Here is an 18,755-nt window from a genome sequence, read left to right on the forward strand (position 1 = left end):
CAGCTGGTAGCTCCGGTGGTAGGAGCTGAGTTAGCGGCCTGGACATCGTTGATTCCTGGTGTGCGCTCAAGGTCTATCTCGGAGGCTGGGACTAATAGACAAATGCGTCAACGAACAACTGTCAGTCGCTTAGCCTAGCTTGTCTATTGTTGATTTATGCGTTCAGATAATGAGACGACCTGACTGCTGTATAAATACAGCTATAGACTGGTTACTGATTTGCACACCCTTGCGCAGAGCGAAGGGCTGATCAAATCATCTGGAGAAAAAAAAACTAATAATTCAAGTAGTAGGCTGACATCCACATTGGCAGACGTACAAAATTCAGTAGTCTATAAAATGTCGATGCCCTCTAAGTAGGCTACACCTTTTGCAAAAAGAACTTAAACAATAAATAATCTCGATTTAGACTTTCGCTCTCATCCTCTTGACAGAAGCGCAGCCACCTTTAAGGGGTTTTAAACCTCCCTCCCCTTGTCACTCGCCTCCAGGACAAACAAAGTTGGATCTCTTAAACTTGCGACGTTCCTCCACTTCTTTCAAGAGGTCCATTTATTTGGCAGTATTTGTCTTTACACCAGTTTGATATTCCTCATGACCTGGACAGAAATATTCCCTAAATAAAAAAGCAAACAGTTGTAAAGGATAGCCGTCCATGGATTCGAAGAGAGAACTACTATCAATAAATGCAAATAGCATAGGCCTATGCACAAACGGCCTAAAGATATTCAAGTAATAGCCTACTCCGCCAAGAAATAGGTAATTCCAGACTAGGATAAATGTTGAGCCTAACGTCGCCTGGAAATCTTTTGATTAATTAACCAAAAATAAAATAAAAGCGTAACAGTCAGTCGAGGTTTGGTTGCTGCTGTTTCCCTCTCCCTTCAAGTGGTTCACCTTCGCTCAGTCTTTCACGCGCTTTTTCTCCGCACACCCATAAGAAAACGCGAGCGCTCGAACCGCGGTGAGAGTCAGCTGGAACGAACACGGGCCGCTCTCGTGACATCACCTCTCACGGGGAAACAGCGCTGAGGGAGGGGTTTACTTAATATTCATGCTTCACACCTCCTTGATAACATCCCATCATATGATGACGGACACCCGCCTCCAAGCCACAAGCCAATAGCAAAAAGTCACCTAATATATATTCATATATTGAGTTACGCCTCTTACATTAACCCGTTCTGTAAAAGATTTATTTGTACCATACACGGTGTAAAAACACGTGGTTAAGAATAGGCAACCAGCCAAGATCAGGAAGTAAACACACAAATGTTTTGTTCAAGTTAATAGACATGAACATATTATATTATACCTATATTGTATGTGCAAACTCTTATTTACAGAGTAAATCAACAAAAAATATGCTAGCCTACTGTAGTGAATAAAACAATATTCACAGTGAATGTGTTATTGACCTACCACCTGTCCAGGAGTTTCAGCTGAAGGTTTAATCAAGAGTTTCTCTTCATACAAGGCCTACAGTTGATCATGGTGTAACCTGTTATCCCTGTAGCTGGTATACTGATGCCAAAAACGTGAGCGTTCGTGTTTTGGCCGACAGAAATATCTCTCCTCTCTACCTTAAGACCAACTCGTTTACTCAGAGCAAGCACATGGACCAGGCACGCGGGAATGCTGCTATGGGCATCCCAGAGTCGACGCCATTGGTTCAAAGTAGGTCAGTTTCAACCTTCCACGGCCTCCTATTGGATATTTCTAGGTCGATCGCTCCTCCCAGTCTCTTCCCCATGCTAGTGCCGCGTGAGGCAAGTGTAAAACAACAGTAGGCCTACAGCGGCTTCACCAGTCTGTGGATTAGTGTTTCACTGCTACAGCCAGACATCAGATCGAAGTTGGTCTGGTTCCATGAGTTTCGCCTCCTTACCGCTGATATACAAATAAAAACAAACAATCAAGATACTATTGTATCGTAGGGCAGTGTTTTTTTTTTTTTTAATAATGTGCAATACTTCTAATAATTCTGATTTGGACCTAAAGAATATATCTTAGTGTGTCTGAGTGTAGTAAAAAGCAAGGGCAGTTAAAGGATGAGGGAAGAATCGAATGTGGGTGTCAAGAGATGCAGTTAAGTTAGAGGCAATCGTCTGAGGACAGGTATGATTGTGGGACTCTTCATATCTTAATGAACACCATCAGTTTTTAACCTACTGTGACTGATTATAGTTTGGGACATAGCACACACGCAGGATTGTCAGAAATGCCTAAACACGCACTGCGACAAGGTTGTGCACTGTTGAGGGCTAGTCACAGATGCAGCTGGGAGGCTACATCTTAGTGTGCCTTGATACATTCTAAAGGTCATGACCTTACACACCCACACAGAACATCTTTGCACTGTTTTTTGTAAGTTTCTATTCTCAGTGACAACCACTTCTTTAAGGGCCACAATGGTATTTCACTTGTGTGCACCTGTGTCCAGTTTGAATGTTTACTATTGATACTGCAGTTCTGTCTGAATTAGTTCTGTCATGTAATAAGCCACATGCAATGATACAATGAACTACAGTAACAAAGGAGGAGAGGATTGACGATGCTTCAGTCTGTGAACTATAACTTTCACCAAAGAATAGGCTAATAAATATGGCTTGTTCTTCTAAAGAGTTATGAATTGCACGATTGGATATTTATATTGTTAAACACATTTTCATAATTACAGCACTGATGCCTCATCACATTTGCAAACACGGAAGCAAATCAGTGTTCATCAACACCATCAGATATCCAGCTGTCTCCACTTTTATTGCACATCATGGGTTCCCTACCTCTTAATCCCAGCCATTTCAACAGTGGCCCTGTATTGCCACCTAGTGTTTTCTGCAAGTATAGCAGATAACAAAAAAAAAAAAAAAAAAAATAGAAAAAGCAAATAATTAAATCAATTCACACACTAGGATGAGCACCTGACGGATAATCTCAAACCAGTAAAGCTCCTTAAAATTATTATTACTTATCATAATACTGATTAATTGATTACAATGGAATAACAACTGATTCATTTCAGTTATCCTCTAAAAGTGTCTTACAGCATGGATAGATTGATGGCTTCTTCCAGAATGGGCAAAATGAAGCGCTGATGTGGCACAGTAGCTCTGCCGGAAGGTGTGTGTGTGTGTGTGTGTTTCCTCCTAATTGGTTGTGGCACCTCACAGGGCATGTGCCAGCAAATGTGAGCGTAGGCGGTCAGACGGGGCCCTGGGTACCAGGTGGAGACCACCTGGACACAGGCTCAAGAAAGACAATGCCGTCAGCCTTGGCACTCCGTTCATTCAGCAATAGCACTGCTAGTCATGTTTTAGCATTTAAAAAATGTATACTATGCTAGACTTCTAGTCATTAAACTTTAAAATGGTCTTGACCTTTAAATTCTGGACAAAGTCATTTCGCGAATAATTCAACACCACTGAGTGCAGTTGGCTAAAGGTGTAACAGATAAGGTTAAACTTGAAGTGATTATGTTCTTGTGTCATAAATTGTGTGCCTTCCAGAATATCAATTTATTTTCGAAGTTCAGTCACAATCCATTTTGACTTGTCCTGATGAAGGTTATTATGGTTATTATGCAAAAACAAATAGGCATGTCTTAACTGAATAGCTAAGGCTTTTTAAACATACAATCCTCTTGAGTGCCTCAGAATTGTTATATAGAATATATTTTCCAAGTTTCCTTACTTCATAATTCAGGTCTTACCACACAGTATCATGAGCAATAACAAACCAAAGAAAATCTTACACCAAACAATCTTTTTACCTTTTTATTTGATTTCTTGAGGGTCTCAACATCTTTTGTAGGTTTAGGAAAAAAAAGAGGATAGTCGTTTAGTATTTATAGTTCTTATTTTTAGTTTACAGAGGAAGAAAAGGGGAAGAGAGGAACTATAGGTCGGTGTGTGGATATGATCGTGTTGGGAGACTAGGACAAACAAATCCAGAGGGGAGGGAGAAAAAAAAAAAAAAAAAAAAAAAAAAAAAAAAAAAAAAAAAAAAAAAAAAATCACATGGATACACTTAAAACCCCTCATCTTACACGGATAACCCCCTTGTCACATCCCACCCACCCAGCACAGAGTAAAAATGATTAAAAAAGAATTTATACTTGGAATATAAAAAAAAAACACAATAATATAATAAAATATAATACGAATTGTACAGTACAGGGTGGCTGATCCCATCTTGTGTGTTCCAAAACCTCAACAACAAAGACACTTGGAACTCTATGCAGGCCCAAGGTTTTCCTTCTTTCCTTTATTTTTTTTTTAAATCAGCAATTCAGAAAATGGCCTCTACCAATGTATTCTACCCTAGATCAAGATGCTGTTATTTTTCTGCTTGTGATTTTTGACGTCTTTACTGATGGATAAGTGTTTGGGATTTCTTTGATGAGGGATTATGTTATTCACAGAGTTAAGTTTCACAACAACAGTGTCTAAACGTGTTATCCTCGATGCCCAGACGACATCCGTTTTTCCAAGACTGACCCTTCTCCACCCAGGCATTCACCCCTCGGCTGAACATTTTGGCCAATACAAAATGACCAAAAAACAAAAACAACAACAGAAAAAGCACAATTCCACAATAAACAGAAAAAAAACTACACTTACCAAAAGAAAGACAGAGACTATACTGTTTGAATAACAAGGGAAAACTAAACAGGAGAAATAAAATCAGTACTGTTTGGATTAATTCACTCATATTTGAATGCATTCATTACCGCTAAACAGATGTTACGAAAAAGGATATGGTGAATGCATCTAAAAAGGACAGAGATGCTACGAAAACAGTCACGCTTACTAGAGTACTTCCCCCTTGAGGAATCCAAGTTAGAGCTCCATGTGTTCTATGGATGTTGCTTTAGATGCAGGTCGGAAGAGTTCATGTTAATGGTGAAGTATATATCTAGAGGCATGTCTTCCTCCAACACTTATGCCCTATCCTCCCCCTTCCCCATCATCTTAAAAACACCCTAGATATCTTAGGTTTTTTTTTTTTTTTTTTGTTTTTTTTTCTCTTTATTTTTAATTAAAAAAATATTTAGTGCCTGTACTCAGTCACCACTGTTGATCTCTCGCTCTGGGCCTCACCGACTGTCCCTTTGGGTGACATCTGCAATTTTAGACCCCAGTTCCCAGTGGCAGCAGTGCCCCCCCCGGCAGGCAATCCTATGCCTTTCCAGCAGGGCGGCGTTCCAAAAGCGCGAGGGGCAGCGCGGGCACGAGAAGCAGCCTTGGTTGAGATGGAAGGCCCGGTGACGGAGGGCGCCCAGGAGTCGGCGCGAGCGCTTCCCGCAGACGGAGCAGTGGAGTCGGGCCCTGCGGCCAGTGGTCCTTGGGGGGTGTCGTGTCGCACGGTGGACGAGTAGGGAAGCCTGGCGGGAGAAGGTGGTGCTGGGACAGAGGGGGCACGGGAATCGCTTCAGGTGGATCTCCAGCGACCTCAGCCCTCGGAACTTTAACCGGCCCACACGCCACGTCCCTCCGCCCCCAGCCCCACCTCTGGACCGAAGAATCTGAGCCAGGATCCATTTTTTCCTTTTCAGCTGTCTCTGGAGCCTGCGCTTTTTCCTTCGCATCAGTCTGTATCTTTTGGAGTTTTCATGGTTCATGTAGCCCATCAGAGGCCCCCTGCTGATCAGACTAAACTTCTTTTTTTTTTTTTTTTGGGTGCGTGACTTCCCCCGACTGCTGAGGTGGGCGCTGAGACTGGAGGGGAGGCAACTGAAAAGGGTGCTGTGACTGCTGCTGCTGGTGGTGGTGATGGTGCTGCTGCTGCTGATGTTGCTGAGCAGAAGCAATCGGGATGAGAGGAGGAGCAGGGCTCAGGATACTGGAGGAGCTACCTGCGTAGACATCCGTTTTTACCCCCAGTGGTGGCTGGTGGCTGGAGTGGTGGCCACTGGGGGAGTAGTGGTGCTGAGAAGACGCACTGGAGCCGGAGGTATGGGGTCCTGACTCGGGGACATAGAAGAGGGGGGAGTAGCCGGCTGGCTGGGGGATGGGATGCTGTGGGTGGGAGAGGGTGGAGTGGGATGGCTGGCCCCCATGAGGCCCGCTGTCTGGGGTCAGATGGAGGAGGGCATTAGTGGCTGCTTCACTCTCGGAAACTGATGATCCGGCACCCCCGGATCCGCTTCCTCCTGCGCCAGAGGCCTGGTTTGTTGGGGGCTGGGACAAACCATGCTGCGACAGCCTGTGTCGGGTTAGGCTATTGGAGTATGCAAAGGCTTTCCCGCACACCTCACAGCAAAAGAGCTTTTCCCCCCCATTTTCGTGGACTGTTTGATGATGGGCTGTCAGATGGAAGTGATGGCGGAAGGATTTCCAGCAGATTTCGCAGGTGTATAGCCGAGCAGGAGGTTGGTTGCCTGTGGTGGTATTGGATCCTTGCGAGTTATCCTGTGGGTACGAGTAATAGGAGCCCGAGTTTTTTTGATCTCCATGCTGGCTGATAACTCCTCCATGGTTTTGAGCAGCATTGCTCTTAGTGTTACTCTTTCTTGGCCGAAAATCCCCCTTCAGATGTAGTTTTGTGTGTCTCTTAAGGCTCTGTGCATAGCCAAAGTCTTTCCCACACAGGGAGCATTTGTAGTTCTTCTCGCCTGAATGCACGGTTTGATGTTTGGTGAGGTGGAAAGGCTCTCTGAAATCCTTCCCACAGACGTCACAGTGGAACGGCTTTTCTCCTGTGTGCACACGATCGTGACGACGGAGGGTCTCACGTCTGCTGAATCCACGGCCACAGACGGTGCACAGGTACGGTCTCTCCCCATCTGTACGTGGTCCACTTGGATGGCGCCGTCTACGCTTGACAACAACTTCACCAGGGCGGAGTTCTCTCTTCTGCCTGGGCTTCCTGGGACGCTTGGGTTTAGCATTGGGGTTCTGTTGGTTAGGCTGAGCTGGATGGGACAAGGGCATCATGGAGCCACTCATGCATTGGTTACTTCCTGCACCTCCTCGATAGGACTTGTCCAATTCAGATGTTGAAGACGGCCCGCTCGGGGATACTCCCATGGACCCAAAGCCAAGGCCTCCTAGCAGACCTCCAATGATGTCCCTTCTCTCCTCACGACCTTCGTTGTTGTTCAGTTCTGCAGGTAATGACGCAGCAGCAGCAGCAGCTATGGCAGACATGGCACTGCTGGTGACTTCATCTTCAGAGTCATCCAGAAGGGAGGAGAGGGGAAGGTGAGGCTGCTGTTGGTGGTGATGGTGTTGCTGCTGGTTTTGAGGATGAGGGTGTAAGGTGGGCGCAAGAGGAGCTTTCCGCAGTGCTGGGCAAGTCATTCCACTGCTACAGGACCCATCAGCAGAGTAACAAGGAGATGGATTGCCCTGTTGGCGACGGTAATCATCAACTCTGCAAGATGTTTGGTAACGATTCCTAGAGTAATCCGAGCCATATTTCCCCTCAGTTTTAGGAGTTGTGCCACTGGTTCCACTTCTTCCTTGCTGATACATACCATCACAAGAAGACATTCCAGCACCACCACGTCCTTCAGTTTTCCCATAGCTCATTCCTGATCCATCTCCAACTTGTCGGCTGTGATATTCTCCACTTCCACCTGACTTTCCGTCCGCTGAATTCACAGAACTGTTCCCATCACTGCTTCTAGAGCGTCTTGGTTTGCCACAGGTACCAGAAGCTGCGTGATTGAGCAGGGAAGTGCTTTCCCGGAAGCAGCGTCCACATGCAGGACAGCGAAACGGCTTCTCCTCATGGATCTTCTCATGTCTTGTGAGGGACTCGCGGCGATTGAAAGACCGCTCACAGATACCACAGGCATAGGGACGTGCTCCAGAGTGGATGACTCCATGCTGAAGGAGATGGCCCCTTTTCTTGAAGCCCTTTCCACAATCTGAGCAGCAGTAAGTCCTCTCTGGGCTTGGGCAGGACGATGATGTTGGGTCTGGATTGGATTGCTGGTCTCGGTGATGAGCGTTTTGAGAGATCCCATCCTGAGTTGAGTGAGGGAGGCTTGTGTCAGCTTGGTGATGGTTAGAATTGAGATTGGAGCTACTGCCACTATTTCCACCCTCTCCATCTCCACCATGGGTGCGTATGTGTCTACGAAGGCTGGGAAGGTGCGTGAAAGACTTGCCACATTCCCCACAGTGATACAGAGGCTCAGGCTCTGTTTGTGTAGGAGCTGGAGCCATAGGAGGTTGGTTGTCAGGCTGTTTAGGGAGATGTGAGACATTGGTTACTAACACTGAGGCAGAGCTAGAGGATGGGGCGGAAGAAGAGGAGGAGGAGACAGTTGAAGAAGAGGAAGATTGTGTAGAAGAGAGGATGGACGAGGGGTCTCCAGCAAGACCCCTCAAACCAACCCCTCCACCTCCTCCAACGAGGCCAGAGGCGGTGTCATGACCATGTCCAGCAGAGCTGCTGTGGCAGCCAGGGTTACTGCTACTGCCACTACTGCTACTGCTTCCGTCAGTTTTTCTCTGGGGCAGATAGCCGGCCATGGCCTTCTTTCTCCTGCTGCCACTACCTCCACTTCCTCCAGCCCCAGAGCCACTTTCTCCCTTACCCTCATCCTTGGGGACAGATAGATGAAGTGGCAAAGGAAGAGGTAAGCCTGCTTCTTGTTGCATCAGGGAAGCTAGTTGGTTGGAAGAGAGCACTGGAATGCCTTGAAAATCAAAGCCTCCCAGAGGTGAAGGTTGTGGGGCTGGGTGTAGAGGGTGGTGTGGATGGGCATGAGTGTGGGGGTGTGATAAGGCATGGGGTGGCAGCTGCTGTTGTTGCTGTGGGGGCTGGGGAGTTGGATGTCCATGAGTGTGTGAGGGATGCAGAGCTGGGGGTGGTGCCAAGCCTGAATTTGAATCTCCAGCACCTTGGCCCAAACCCAATCCCAGATGGTTATGGGTGCCTTGCTGTACCAGAAACTGCTCCAAGCTGGCATTGGCTGGCACTCCGGAGAGATAGTACTGATTGGCAGCAAGCATGCAGCTGAACTGCTGGTGTAAACTTCGAGCATCAGACTGGGATCCAACAAGTGGCTGGCCCAAGGAGGCCACAGTGCTGCTGCTGCTGGGGGGGTTGTTGGAGGTGGAGGTTGAACTGGAGGGTGAGGGGTGAGGATGAGGATGGTCCAGGGGAAGCTTGGGGTACGGACAGGCCAGGGTGTAAAGGTGGTGGTGGTGGGGCAGATGTCACAACTCCTCCGATCACGCCCGAACTTCCTCCACTGCTTCCACTACCAAAGTCAAAGCGGCCCATCCCCGAGTGGAGTTGCTCCTGGGCCAAGGCTGCCTCAGCAGGGTGGAAGGGTCGTAAGAACTGGGGATATCCAGAAGAAGAGCTCCCGCTACCACTGCTGCTCATTTTGCTCGACTTCCTTGAGCTCTGTGATGAGGATTGAGTCTGCTGTGGAAGAGGGGGAGGGGGTGCACTCATTTTGGCAAATATGGAAGATGAATCCGCAAATGCATTACTCCTAGAACTCTGTAAGGATCCAAGGCCCAGGCCGGAGAGAACAGAGGCCTCACTCTGCTGCTGCTGCTGTTGCTGGAGCTGCTGCTGGAGCTGAACCTGCTGCTGGTGCTGCAACTGCCTCTCCAAACCCAGGCCTTTGAACTGGTGAGCCTGGTGTCCACTCAGCATTTCTAAAATGTCCATTGGGTATTTACCGAACTGGAACATTTCCCACTAGCTGCTCAGGGGCTGCTGATGGGGCTGCTTCCCGTTGCCCAGCCTCTCTTAGAGGACAATCCCACCTCCACTTAAGCAAGCAGGAACAGTTGCCTCTCTGATTTACGTTGCTCTTGCAAAAGCTGTCCTTATGCAGCCTGACTGAAGAGAGGTTGTAGTAAATCCAAAAGGCTTCCAAGAAACAGAAACTGGAGTGTACAGCACAATGAAGGAGGCTGGGGGGATTCTTTTGTGGAAACTGTCCCTATAGATCCACTTCTAATGCTAGATAAATTAAAAAGATTATATAGGAATACTACCGTCTTGAGGGATTATGAGTATGCCTGATGTTGTACTGGCTTATTGTTTTTGTGTTAAAACAATTTGGGTTCTTTCTGTGCTTTGTGATTCAAAATTGCCCTTGATCATGGAAGCTTAAATTACAAAGTACCTACTGAACTCCTTTCAGAATGACAGATGTCAAGTTCATGATTAAATAAAAGAGAGATATGCTAAAAAAAAAAAAAAAAAAAAAAAAAAAAAAAAAAAAAAAAAAAAAAAAAACAGCTCTACGCGAGCAGTGTGCCTAAATGTGCCCAGTAAGTGTCTACAGCCAAAAATCTTTAAAACTCGATAAAGTTCATGGAATGCAGGTCAACCAACTGTTCCAAATAAATCTTGCCAGAATTGGGATTTTCCCAAGGCGCCTCGTGAAACTGCGTGGAGACCAGGATGTCCTTGAAAGCACTCAGTCCTCCAGAGTTTTCCCTCCGTGAGCCAGGCACAGCGGGGCTCCTCGAGTGTCTCACCTTCTCCACCTGGCCAAGGGTAACATGCAGATTCTAGGAAAAAACGGAACACATGGTATTAGTGATGCGAAGTTTGTTTCACAGAACTTATCACACATATACAAATATTTATAGACATGTATTAGATTAGAGGGCATTGCATAAACAGATTTTTTTTTAAATGATTGGCTTCACAAAACACATTGTACCACTTTTTTTATAACCCTCCTTTGCACCCAACTGTGGTACAGAATGCCTTCGGTGAGTCAAACACAGGGCTCTACACTAACATTTTTTTCCAGGAGCACTTGTGCGCCCAAGTGAAAAAATTTAGGAGCACAGACAAAAAATTGGGCGCACAGTCAGTTCTGTACTTAACTTACACATAATCTAACATTACACTGCAACAGTTAAACATACATATGCACCAATTGCGAATATTAAGAATGACTGACAACATTTAGGCTACAGGACACAGGATTTTAAAGATCAATGCCTATTTTTTTTTTTTAAGGTTTTACTGGCACACTGGCCATTAGAAATTCACTTTCATTTTCCTATGAAAAAGCGTGCACTTTGCATTCCTTTCCCTTTGCAAAAAGCATGCATTTCAAAAGTAACCGGTTGCCATCCAATTAGTCTTAGAGTGGCTAATGGTAGCTATCAAGCTAGCCAGTTATCAAAATTATCCATAAAGCATCATTCTATTTTGAAATGCATTCTCTTGGTAAATTAATTGTTAATGGTATTGAAAATAAACCACAGCAAATAGACCAAACAACCTATTATTCCCAACAATCTTGTTCACATTCTAAAAGTGCTAACTTCACAATGTTAAACCAAACACCGTCCATAGAATTCTATTCTAAACAGGGTGGTTTCTTTTATAGACTAACAATATATTTCCTTTGTGGTAAGTAATAGACTGCAACGTAAATACATGTATGTCAATAAAAATGAAACAAATGCCTTGTTCCATTTGATTCAAGAAGTCAAAACTCAGAGCTGGGGGTGATCCCATACGTTCCAGTTCCAATTCAGCAAACAAACACATTTTGATTAAATAGCAACACCAACTGTTGACAACTCTTACATGTAACCACTGTAGAAGCATGTCCACAGGTAGAAGGTGGATGGTAGGCTGTGCAATTAGAAAACTTGATACGTTTCGGCAATACATTTGGCCTTTATGGATGACACCGAGTTCAAACTTTCGTTTGGGAGCAAAACTAAGTTAATCGGAGGAGTTGAGCTAGACAGTTGTTCGTACAAGCCTGTAAATAAAGAAATTGCTATATTTCAAACTACTGACAAGGCTCAAAACTTCGGTGGTAGCGTGGATAGGGTCCCTGCAAACAAACCGAAGTATTGTAAACTTTGAAAGTTTACAGAAAGGTTCTAACAAAGGCTGTTTCTGTAGGTAGTGCAGTGTCTTATTTCATTTAACTTTTTTAACACTCGTCTGATATTAATGCACAGCTGCCTACCACATCTTGGAAGTTTGTTGTGATAAACACTTGTGACATCTACTAGACTACAGCTAATGGCAACTTGTGACGGCCATTCATTCACGATATGTTGTAAAATATTGAAATTATCGGAAGTTTACATAGGATTGTTTAAACTGTAGCCTACTCTTTTCTTGTCTCTCATGCCTGTTTCATCCTGATCAGGAGGAACGAATGAAACATTCAATTCTTCAACAAGGTCATCGTTAGATTAGAGGGGAGAAGGAATGGGAAAAGATCTGGGCACAGTTCTTCCAGAACTTTGTGTCAAGTAAAAGCGTTGTCGAGCCTACGTTTGCATGTAGGCAATTTATATTCACAATACTTAGGCCTACTAAAATAAATATTATTTTATTGCATTTGTATTGGATGTTTAGAGTAAAAAAAATAATAATAATCGGTCGGTCTTAACGCAAGTTTACAGCCGGCAAGTCGGTCGGACTAAAAGGGGAAAAAGATAAATATATTTTGGTCGGTTCTAAATTGACAGGGTCGGTCGGGTTACGGCAAACGAAAATATATTTAAGGATGGCCTAAATTTTCATACCATTACATCTCAACACCATCATTTTCATAATTTCACTGAGATACTAGTCTGGCACCTGACAATGCAATATAGCTTAGGTGAAGTAGGAAGTAACATTAGGAATCCGAACAATGTTATTGAAATCATTGGTCCAGCTTTCTCCTATTATGATGCTAAAGTTGGAAACATTTCCCATTGAGTACCGAAGTCTGACGTAGCGTTTACATGACGGCAGAATCACTGGATCTAAACAAACTTTCGAAGTGGCTTAAATTGCATTGAATGTAGACATGTGTGGCATCATTTCTAGCTAATAAATTGTTTTAAATGTAGGCTATAGCCATTTAAACATGCTTTACCTGCTAGGCAGCAGCTTACCCACATAACACGGATTCCCTGACAGGTGTAATATAAAGAAACAAAATTCCAGTGGATATTTCCCGTCTTCTCAAAGACTGGCGGCTGTTAAGAGTGATGTTTTTTGCTTAAAAAATAAAGCCAAAATACGTCCGTGAATTTAAGGATTTTAACCGCATGCTGTGAAGTTACATGCAGATCTCTTTTACAGAGGAAACCCATGCTAAAATAAAACTCTGTAGTCACGAATTTGATCGTGTTGGTATGAATATATGTTGTAGCATGTGATTCCTACAGTGTAAAAAAATATACTAACATCTTAGAAACATTGTAAAATTATTGAAATAGATTAAGTAAGCCACCGCTAACAGTGATTTCAATGGTTAGATTAATTTGTTTAGATCCAGTGAAATTGCTGCCATGGCAACGCTACGTCATGGCTTCGGGACTCTATTGTGGTAAGGCAGGACTAATGATTTCAAAGTTAGTGCCAGTCGCAATGCAAGTGTTGGAAAGGAATCCCAGTCATGAGTCACCAGACTATTCACTTTGTGAATGATTTTAGATTTTTCCAGACTGGCCTATTTTACTGGCCTTCACAAGTTCACTTGTCAGTTCACTTCAGTAGCCTAAAAGTGACACTGTCGTTTAATTACTTTATGTTCATGTAAAAAATAGGTTGTTTTCTAAGCCTTTGAAATGTCATCTCCATTAACCATATGAAACAACAATGATTAACCACCAAAGCTTTCTCTACAGTTTCATCTCGTGAGAAGGTTGTGTACATGAGCTAGTTTGGTGTGGAGATTGTGGGCAGGTTTAGGTCTACTAAACAAGAAAGGAATTTTTAGCAGACATGGCAATGTTGTAGAAGGCTACATAAACGGTATGACCATTTTGATCATGTTTTGTTACATGTCCATTCCACACTATTCAAAAATCTAAGGAAGAACAGACAAACAAATGTACGAGGAATTTGGTCCACTGAGGCTCCATTAAGATATATTGATATATCTTAATGGAGGTACGATGGTTCTCTTAAATGAAATTTTAAAAAAGGTTGTGGATATAATGGTGTCAGAAATTGGCAATCAAACCAATTAGTTTGAACATATCGCTTCAATATCGGCAGAAATGCCATATTATGCTTCTCATTGAATTATTAACCAAATTATTGGAACTCACAACTTTAAAGAAAATATGGTACTCAACTGTTGATATTCAATAGGTCCAAAAAACTATATTAGGCTATAATGAATATAGTATCACTGGTTATCTTATGTGACACTATTACCATACAATGAAACAATTAAGCTATTGCACTAAGAATGTCTGAGGCCTGGGTGACAAAATGATAGAGAGATATATCGCGATAGACAGTTTACAGATTGCAATAAGAAAATTGTTCGATGGAACACCTTCGGATGCATGATTCAATTTCAAGCGTGCTTCTTGACTTGACACATGAAAATGCACCAGAGATCAATATGTTTTGTATAGTTACCACAGGTTACTTTATACAACCACAGGTGGCACTGTGGTAACTATAAAACATATTGATCTTAATGGTGCATTTTGCCCATGTTCAGGGTGGTAAAAATAAATAAGAAAGATTTGCATAAGACAAGTCAAATTGGTGCTTTTTTAAAAAAAGGATCATGGAGAATAAAGAAAAATATATAAAAAAATCTTTGTATATTCCCACAAGGTGTTTGGGTGCTCTGAAAATGAGAACCAAAATGATTTTTCAGACTTGTGAGGTCTGCTGTTCAGACCCTGAAGGAATTTATTTTCTGTTCATGGATTTTTGTGAGTGTTTCTACTTATCTCAATAAGGAACATAAATCAAGAGCCTATATGTTGAGTACAGATATGTCTTCTGAAGGCCTAAACAGAGCCCAGCCAAAAACTCCAATAAAATTTTGATCAACTTTGAGGGACAGCTATGACCATGCAGGACCATCCAGACCAAACGTGATTGTGCTATACTATTCCTATTTATGTACCAGCATGCAAAATTGGAGCCTCCTACATGGTTTAGTTCTTGCACTATGGGCTTGTGAACTTTGACAAAAAAAGAGGCCTGGGTAACAAAATCGATTGAGACCTAAGTGTGTGGGCCCTGGTTGAATTGACGTGGAATGACCCCACCACCATTACTCATTCCTTCTCTATATAACTTCTGTGTCTTAAACATAGTTGCTGACGTCACGATTCCAGTCCACATAAAACCATTCAGATTACTTTTTTGTCTGATCATTTTAATCAATTTAAAGGTTGAACAAACATATACAAATCTTATAAAATATTTTAGCCTAATATAGTGTAATTCATATATACTCATGAAGGCATTTGATACCAAAAGTTATGAAGTTAACACTGTTAAAAGTTAAAAGTTATGAAAACACTGTCCCTACTAGCCTGTTTGGCTATATGCCAAAATAAACCTTTTTAAGGTTGCTAAAAATAATCAGTAATAATCAATAATTACCCATATTGACTGATATGAATAATCTGGTGATATATACTTCAGCCATATTGCCAAGGGCTAGGTTTATCTCTATGAAAGATGCAAGGTGGCTTTGTTTGGTCAATTCCTTGGCACTGCAGTAGGCTTCTTGTAGGTGTTACTGTTTGACATAGCACCTTTTTTGCTTTTCAGCAGTGGGTAATCCACTTTTGGAATACTGTACTGAGTCTCCTTAATTTACAGCACGGTACCAGTTTGCAGTTTGATCCCAAAAATGGGTACAACCTCAGTATCTAAGAATGATCTTCATTAAATTATACACACACATGCACAGACAGACAGAGCAAGGCAAGGCAGGAAGGGGGGTAATTCTTTAAAATTAACTTTAACACCAGTTAAAATGAATCATTGACTTCAGTAATGGGCCTAATCCATGAACTGCCTGTGTTTCTTTGATTATTACCAACATTTAGCTTTGTCAATGTTAAAAAAGAAAGGTTTCCACAATCCACCCATATATCTACAAGGTCCCTCCTCACCTCAAAATAGTAAGGAGAAAAGACAAATAATTATCAGGAATAAAAACAAAACTCGATTAGTAAAAAAGTCCTTTGTCACGCAGTCTATTCCAGTGACTTGGGGGTGGGGGGCATGGCTACATGGCTTCTCTACAAGTAAATGTCACACTCCTACTGCATAAAACTATTAACAAATTATTATCTTATAACCCAGAAATAAGGGAAGCACCTTTTGACAATTGAACCAAACTGCATGCAATGCTTGAATAAATACAATGTAACTAATGTGTTACATTGTGTTGTGCCCGTGTGCAATTGGCTATGATGTCAGTGTACCGGCATGGAACATTTGGGAGTGGGGGTGGGGGCAATTCTTGACCTGACATCAATGCATGATTTAGGCCTGTCCCCTTTAGAACCTTTTCCTATTATTGTTCAGGTAGGCCTAATATGGGCTCAAACAGTATTCCAAGTCCAAAATTAAAATGTTTAATGAATGCTGATCTCATTTTTTTTTTGTGAAAATATTGGGTGACTCACTAGGACCTGAAACCAGACCTACCAGCCCTCCCCCAGACCCAAGCATGGAAGAATACCATAACTTGAGTGGCAGCTACATAAGGCTCCAATCTGTACAAAATAGCAGACCATAAGAACAGTGTCTAGACCACAGGAGTCTTATTCTGTCAGTAGTGGTTCATCAAATCACCTCAAGCATGGAGATAGAAATGTGAAAAACGACTGAAGTACACAATATACATGAGTGACATTTCCAGTTTATGCACAAACTGCTTCATAAGATGCTAAATTAGTCAACATTCTAGCATTTCTATGGTTATAATGCTGCCTCCAGGCACATAGAATATCCTACATACCATAACTGCAGACACCTAACCACAAAACGTGTTTCTGTTATTGAGAGGAAACATTAATGGTAAGCATTATACAAATAACTAGTATATATATATATATATATATATATATATTAAAAAAAGTATCTGCGCAATAAGGTAGGATCTGCCAATATACCTGTTTAACAGACACCCTGTAATGAGTCTTGACATGCCATGTTTTTAACCTTTCGAATTACTGACAATTATACTAATCGGTAAATGAACTCCCCACATGTACACAAAGACACATGGACACGCAATTCCAAAAAGCTTAGCCGGTCACTCCTGTAAGTTAGTTCTCATATAAACAAAAGTCTGCAGCAACGTACCGTGTCGTCTTGCGCAATAGCAACAACGACAATAAAACATTATTAGGCTATGATGATATAATCCGAGTTCATTCTTGAATTGCCTAGTCTTGGCGAGATCTGTCAGGTAACGTACCAAACAATCACCTTAGGTGGGCCTATCCTTCATCCGAGTTGACGTGCAAAAGACAGATAGCAAGCTAGGGTAATGTGCTATTGGAGATGGCACCAGGAACGCATTTTCTCCCTCTTTGAAGCCTAGGGCTTTGGGGAACACAGGGCAGTCAGGCGATGGCGCGATGGTCGACAGTGACAGGCCTCTCAACTCAGGTATAGATTGGGGCGGATTACCTGATTTTGCCCTTTGGCCTAGCAACATTCCATGTTAATTTACTGGCTTTGGCATTTCCAAGGGTTTATCTTCTAATGTGTAAAATGTGACGCTATTGAAATGGTCAATACATAACTGAGTGTCTCATAACAATCGTGCAAAAAAAAACGCAAATATATAATTTTATTATAACGTTGACATAATAAAATGTTATCGTATGGATACGTTGATAAGAAGATTTAACATATTCTGTAGATTTTTGAATGCTCAAAGGCAAATGGAAAGTTCCTAATCGAAATTGGAAAAACAATGTCTTTCATGCTGTGTGGGGTGGTCATTCTGCCTATCCTGCAGGACCCCTCACTCACTCTCAAGTGATATTGTAGAGAATGCGCATGCATAATTACACTTTTTGTCTCGGCATAAACAATGACAAAGTACTTATACAACTTCCTGACCAAGATGGCAAGCTAATAACTTACCTGAAGGTTTGGCGGGTCGTCAAGAGATCCGAACCTGATGCTCCACAGCAGGAGGTTGAACGCAGAATTTAAAAAGGGGGGTGTAGGGAAGGGGGCAATCGAATTTCTTCTTAAATCACATTTCTTGGTACCACACAGGCGATATTAAATGCAAAAAAAAAATTCTATGCAACATTAAAAAACAAGAATAATGTGACATTCGGTAATAGCTTCTCGGCTAACCCTTGGGCCTCTGCGTTAGTTTCTTCTGACGTTAATTCTAATTTTCAAATGCAAGCGTCGAAGGATAACAAATATAAAATGTATACTTCTTTATAATGTATACTCCCCCTGATGAAAGTAATTCCACTTGACCAGTAACGTAGCTACCCATCCAAGTGAATACAGGGTTTCGTTTTCATCTCGCTTGCTAACTTAGCTAATTAAGCTATCTGGCTAGTTTGATAGCTGGCGCTGATGGCTGGCAAAAAACAAGGTATCCGTAACAGTTCGTTTGGGGAAAAAATAGACTTTATGTGGTTAGGCCTTGCATAAAAGACTCCAGAAACGGGAAGCACACACAAAGGCGGTATCCAATTTCAGGTTAGCAGGTCATTTTCTTCCTTCAGCCGAAAAACACCTCAAAGGCCTCCCCATCGGCCCGACGACAGCTCTGTTTTCGACCCGTTAACCAAACCCAATTTCCGCTGGGTTAGCTATCTTTCAAATACCGAGTATTTTTTCATTTGCATGCGCACTCGCCGGTGTATTGCTTGATTACCCGCGATCTTAAGTCAAAATGTCCTCATTATTCGTATCCATTTATATTTAGGTATTTTTTTCAGCGGAATATTTTCCGCCCCGTGTCAATTTTCGGTGTCCCCGTCTTCCTATGAATACTTATGTTCGCTTCACTTCAAAGTGGTCGTTTCCGGTATGAT

General features: G+C 42.6%; 2 protein-coding genes across 2 annotated transcripts in view; both read right to left on the reverse strand.

The window, feature by feature from the left end:
* The window catches only part of dbpa (D site albumin promoter binding protein a), a 9,503-nt gene extending 7,903 nt beyond the window's left edge, over positions 1-1,600 (reverse strand). The window contains exons 1-2 of the mRNA XM_048229090.1: positions 1,423-1,600; positions 1-91 (exon numbers count right to left, since the gene is read on the reverse strand). The exon at positions 1-91 is cut by the window's left edge and continues 141 nt beyond it. Of these exons, the coding sequence (XP_048085047.1) occupies positions 1-46 (46 nt within the window). The 5' untranslated portion in view covers positions 47-91; positions 1,423-1,600. The remainder of the gene's footprint in view (positions 92-1,422) is intronic.
* A 2,162-nt stretch (positions 1,601-3,762) lies between these two features.
* Positions 3,763-18,730, reverse strand: znf865 (zinc finger protein 865). The gene is given in 4 exon segments (XM_048229066.1): positions 3,763-5,681; positions 5,683-9,098; positions 9,100-10,496; positions 17,836-18,730. Coding segments are annotated over 3 exon segments (4,566 nt in total). The 5' UTR covers positions 9,667-10,496; positions 17,836-18,730; the 3' UTR covers positions 3,763-5,098.
* Positions 18,731-18,755: the final 25 nt, after the last annotated feature.

The sequence above is a fragment of the Alosa alosa genome, chromosome 20, assembly GCF_017589495.1.
Source record: "Alosa alosa isolate M-15738 ecotype Scorff River chromosome 20, AALO_Geno_1.1, whole genome shotgun sequence".
Taxonomy (NCBI): domain Eukaryota; kingdom Metazoa; phylum Chordata; class Actinopteri; order Clupeiformes; family Clupeidae; genus Alosa; species Alosa alosa.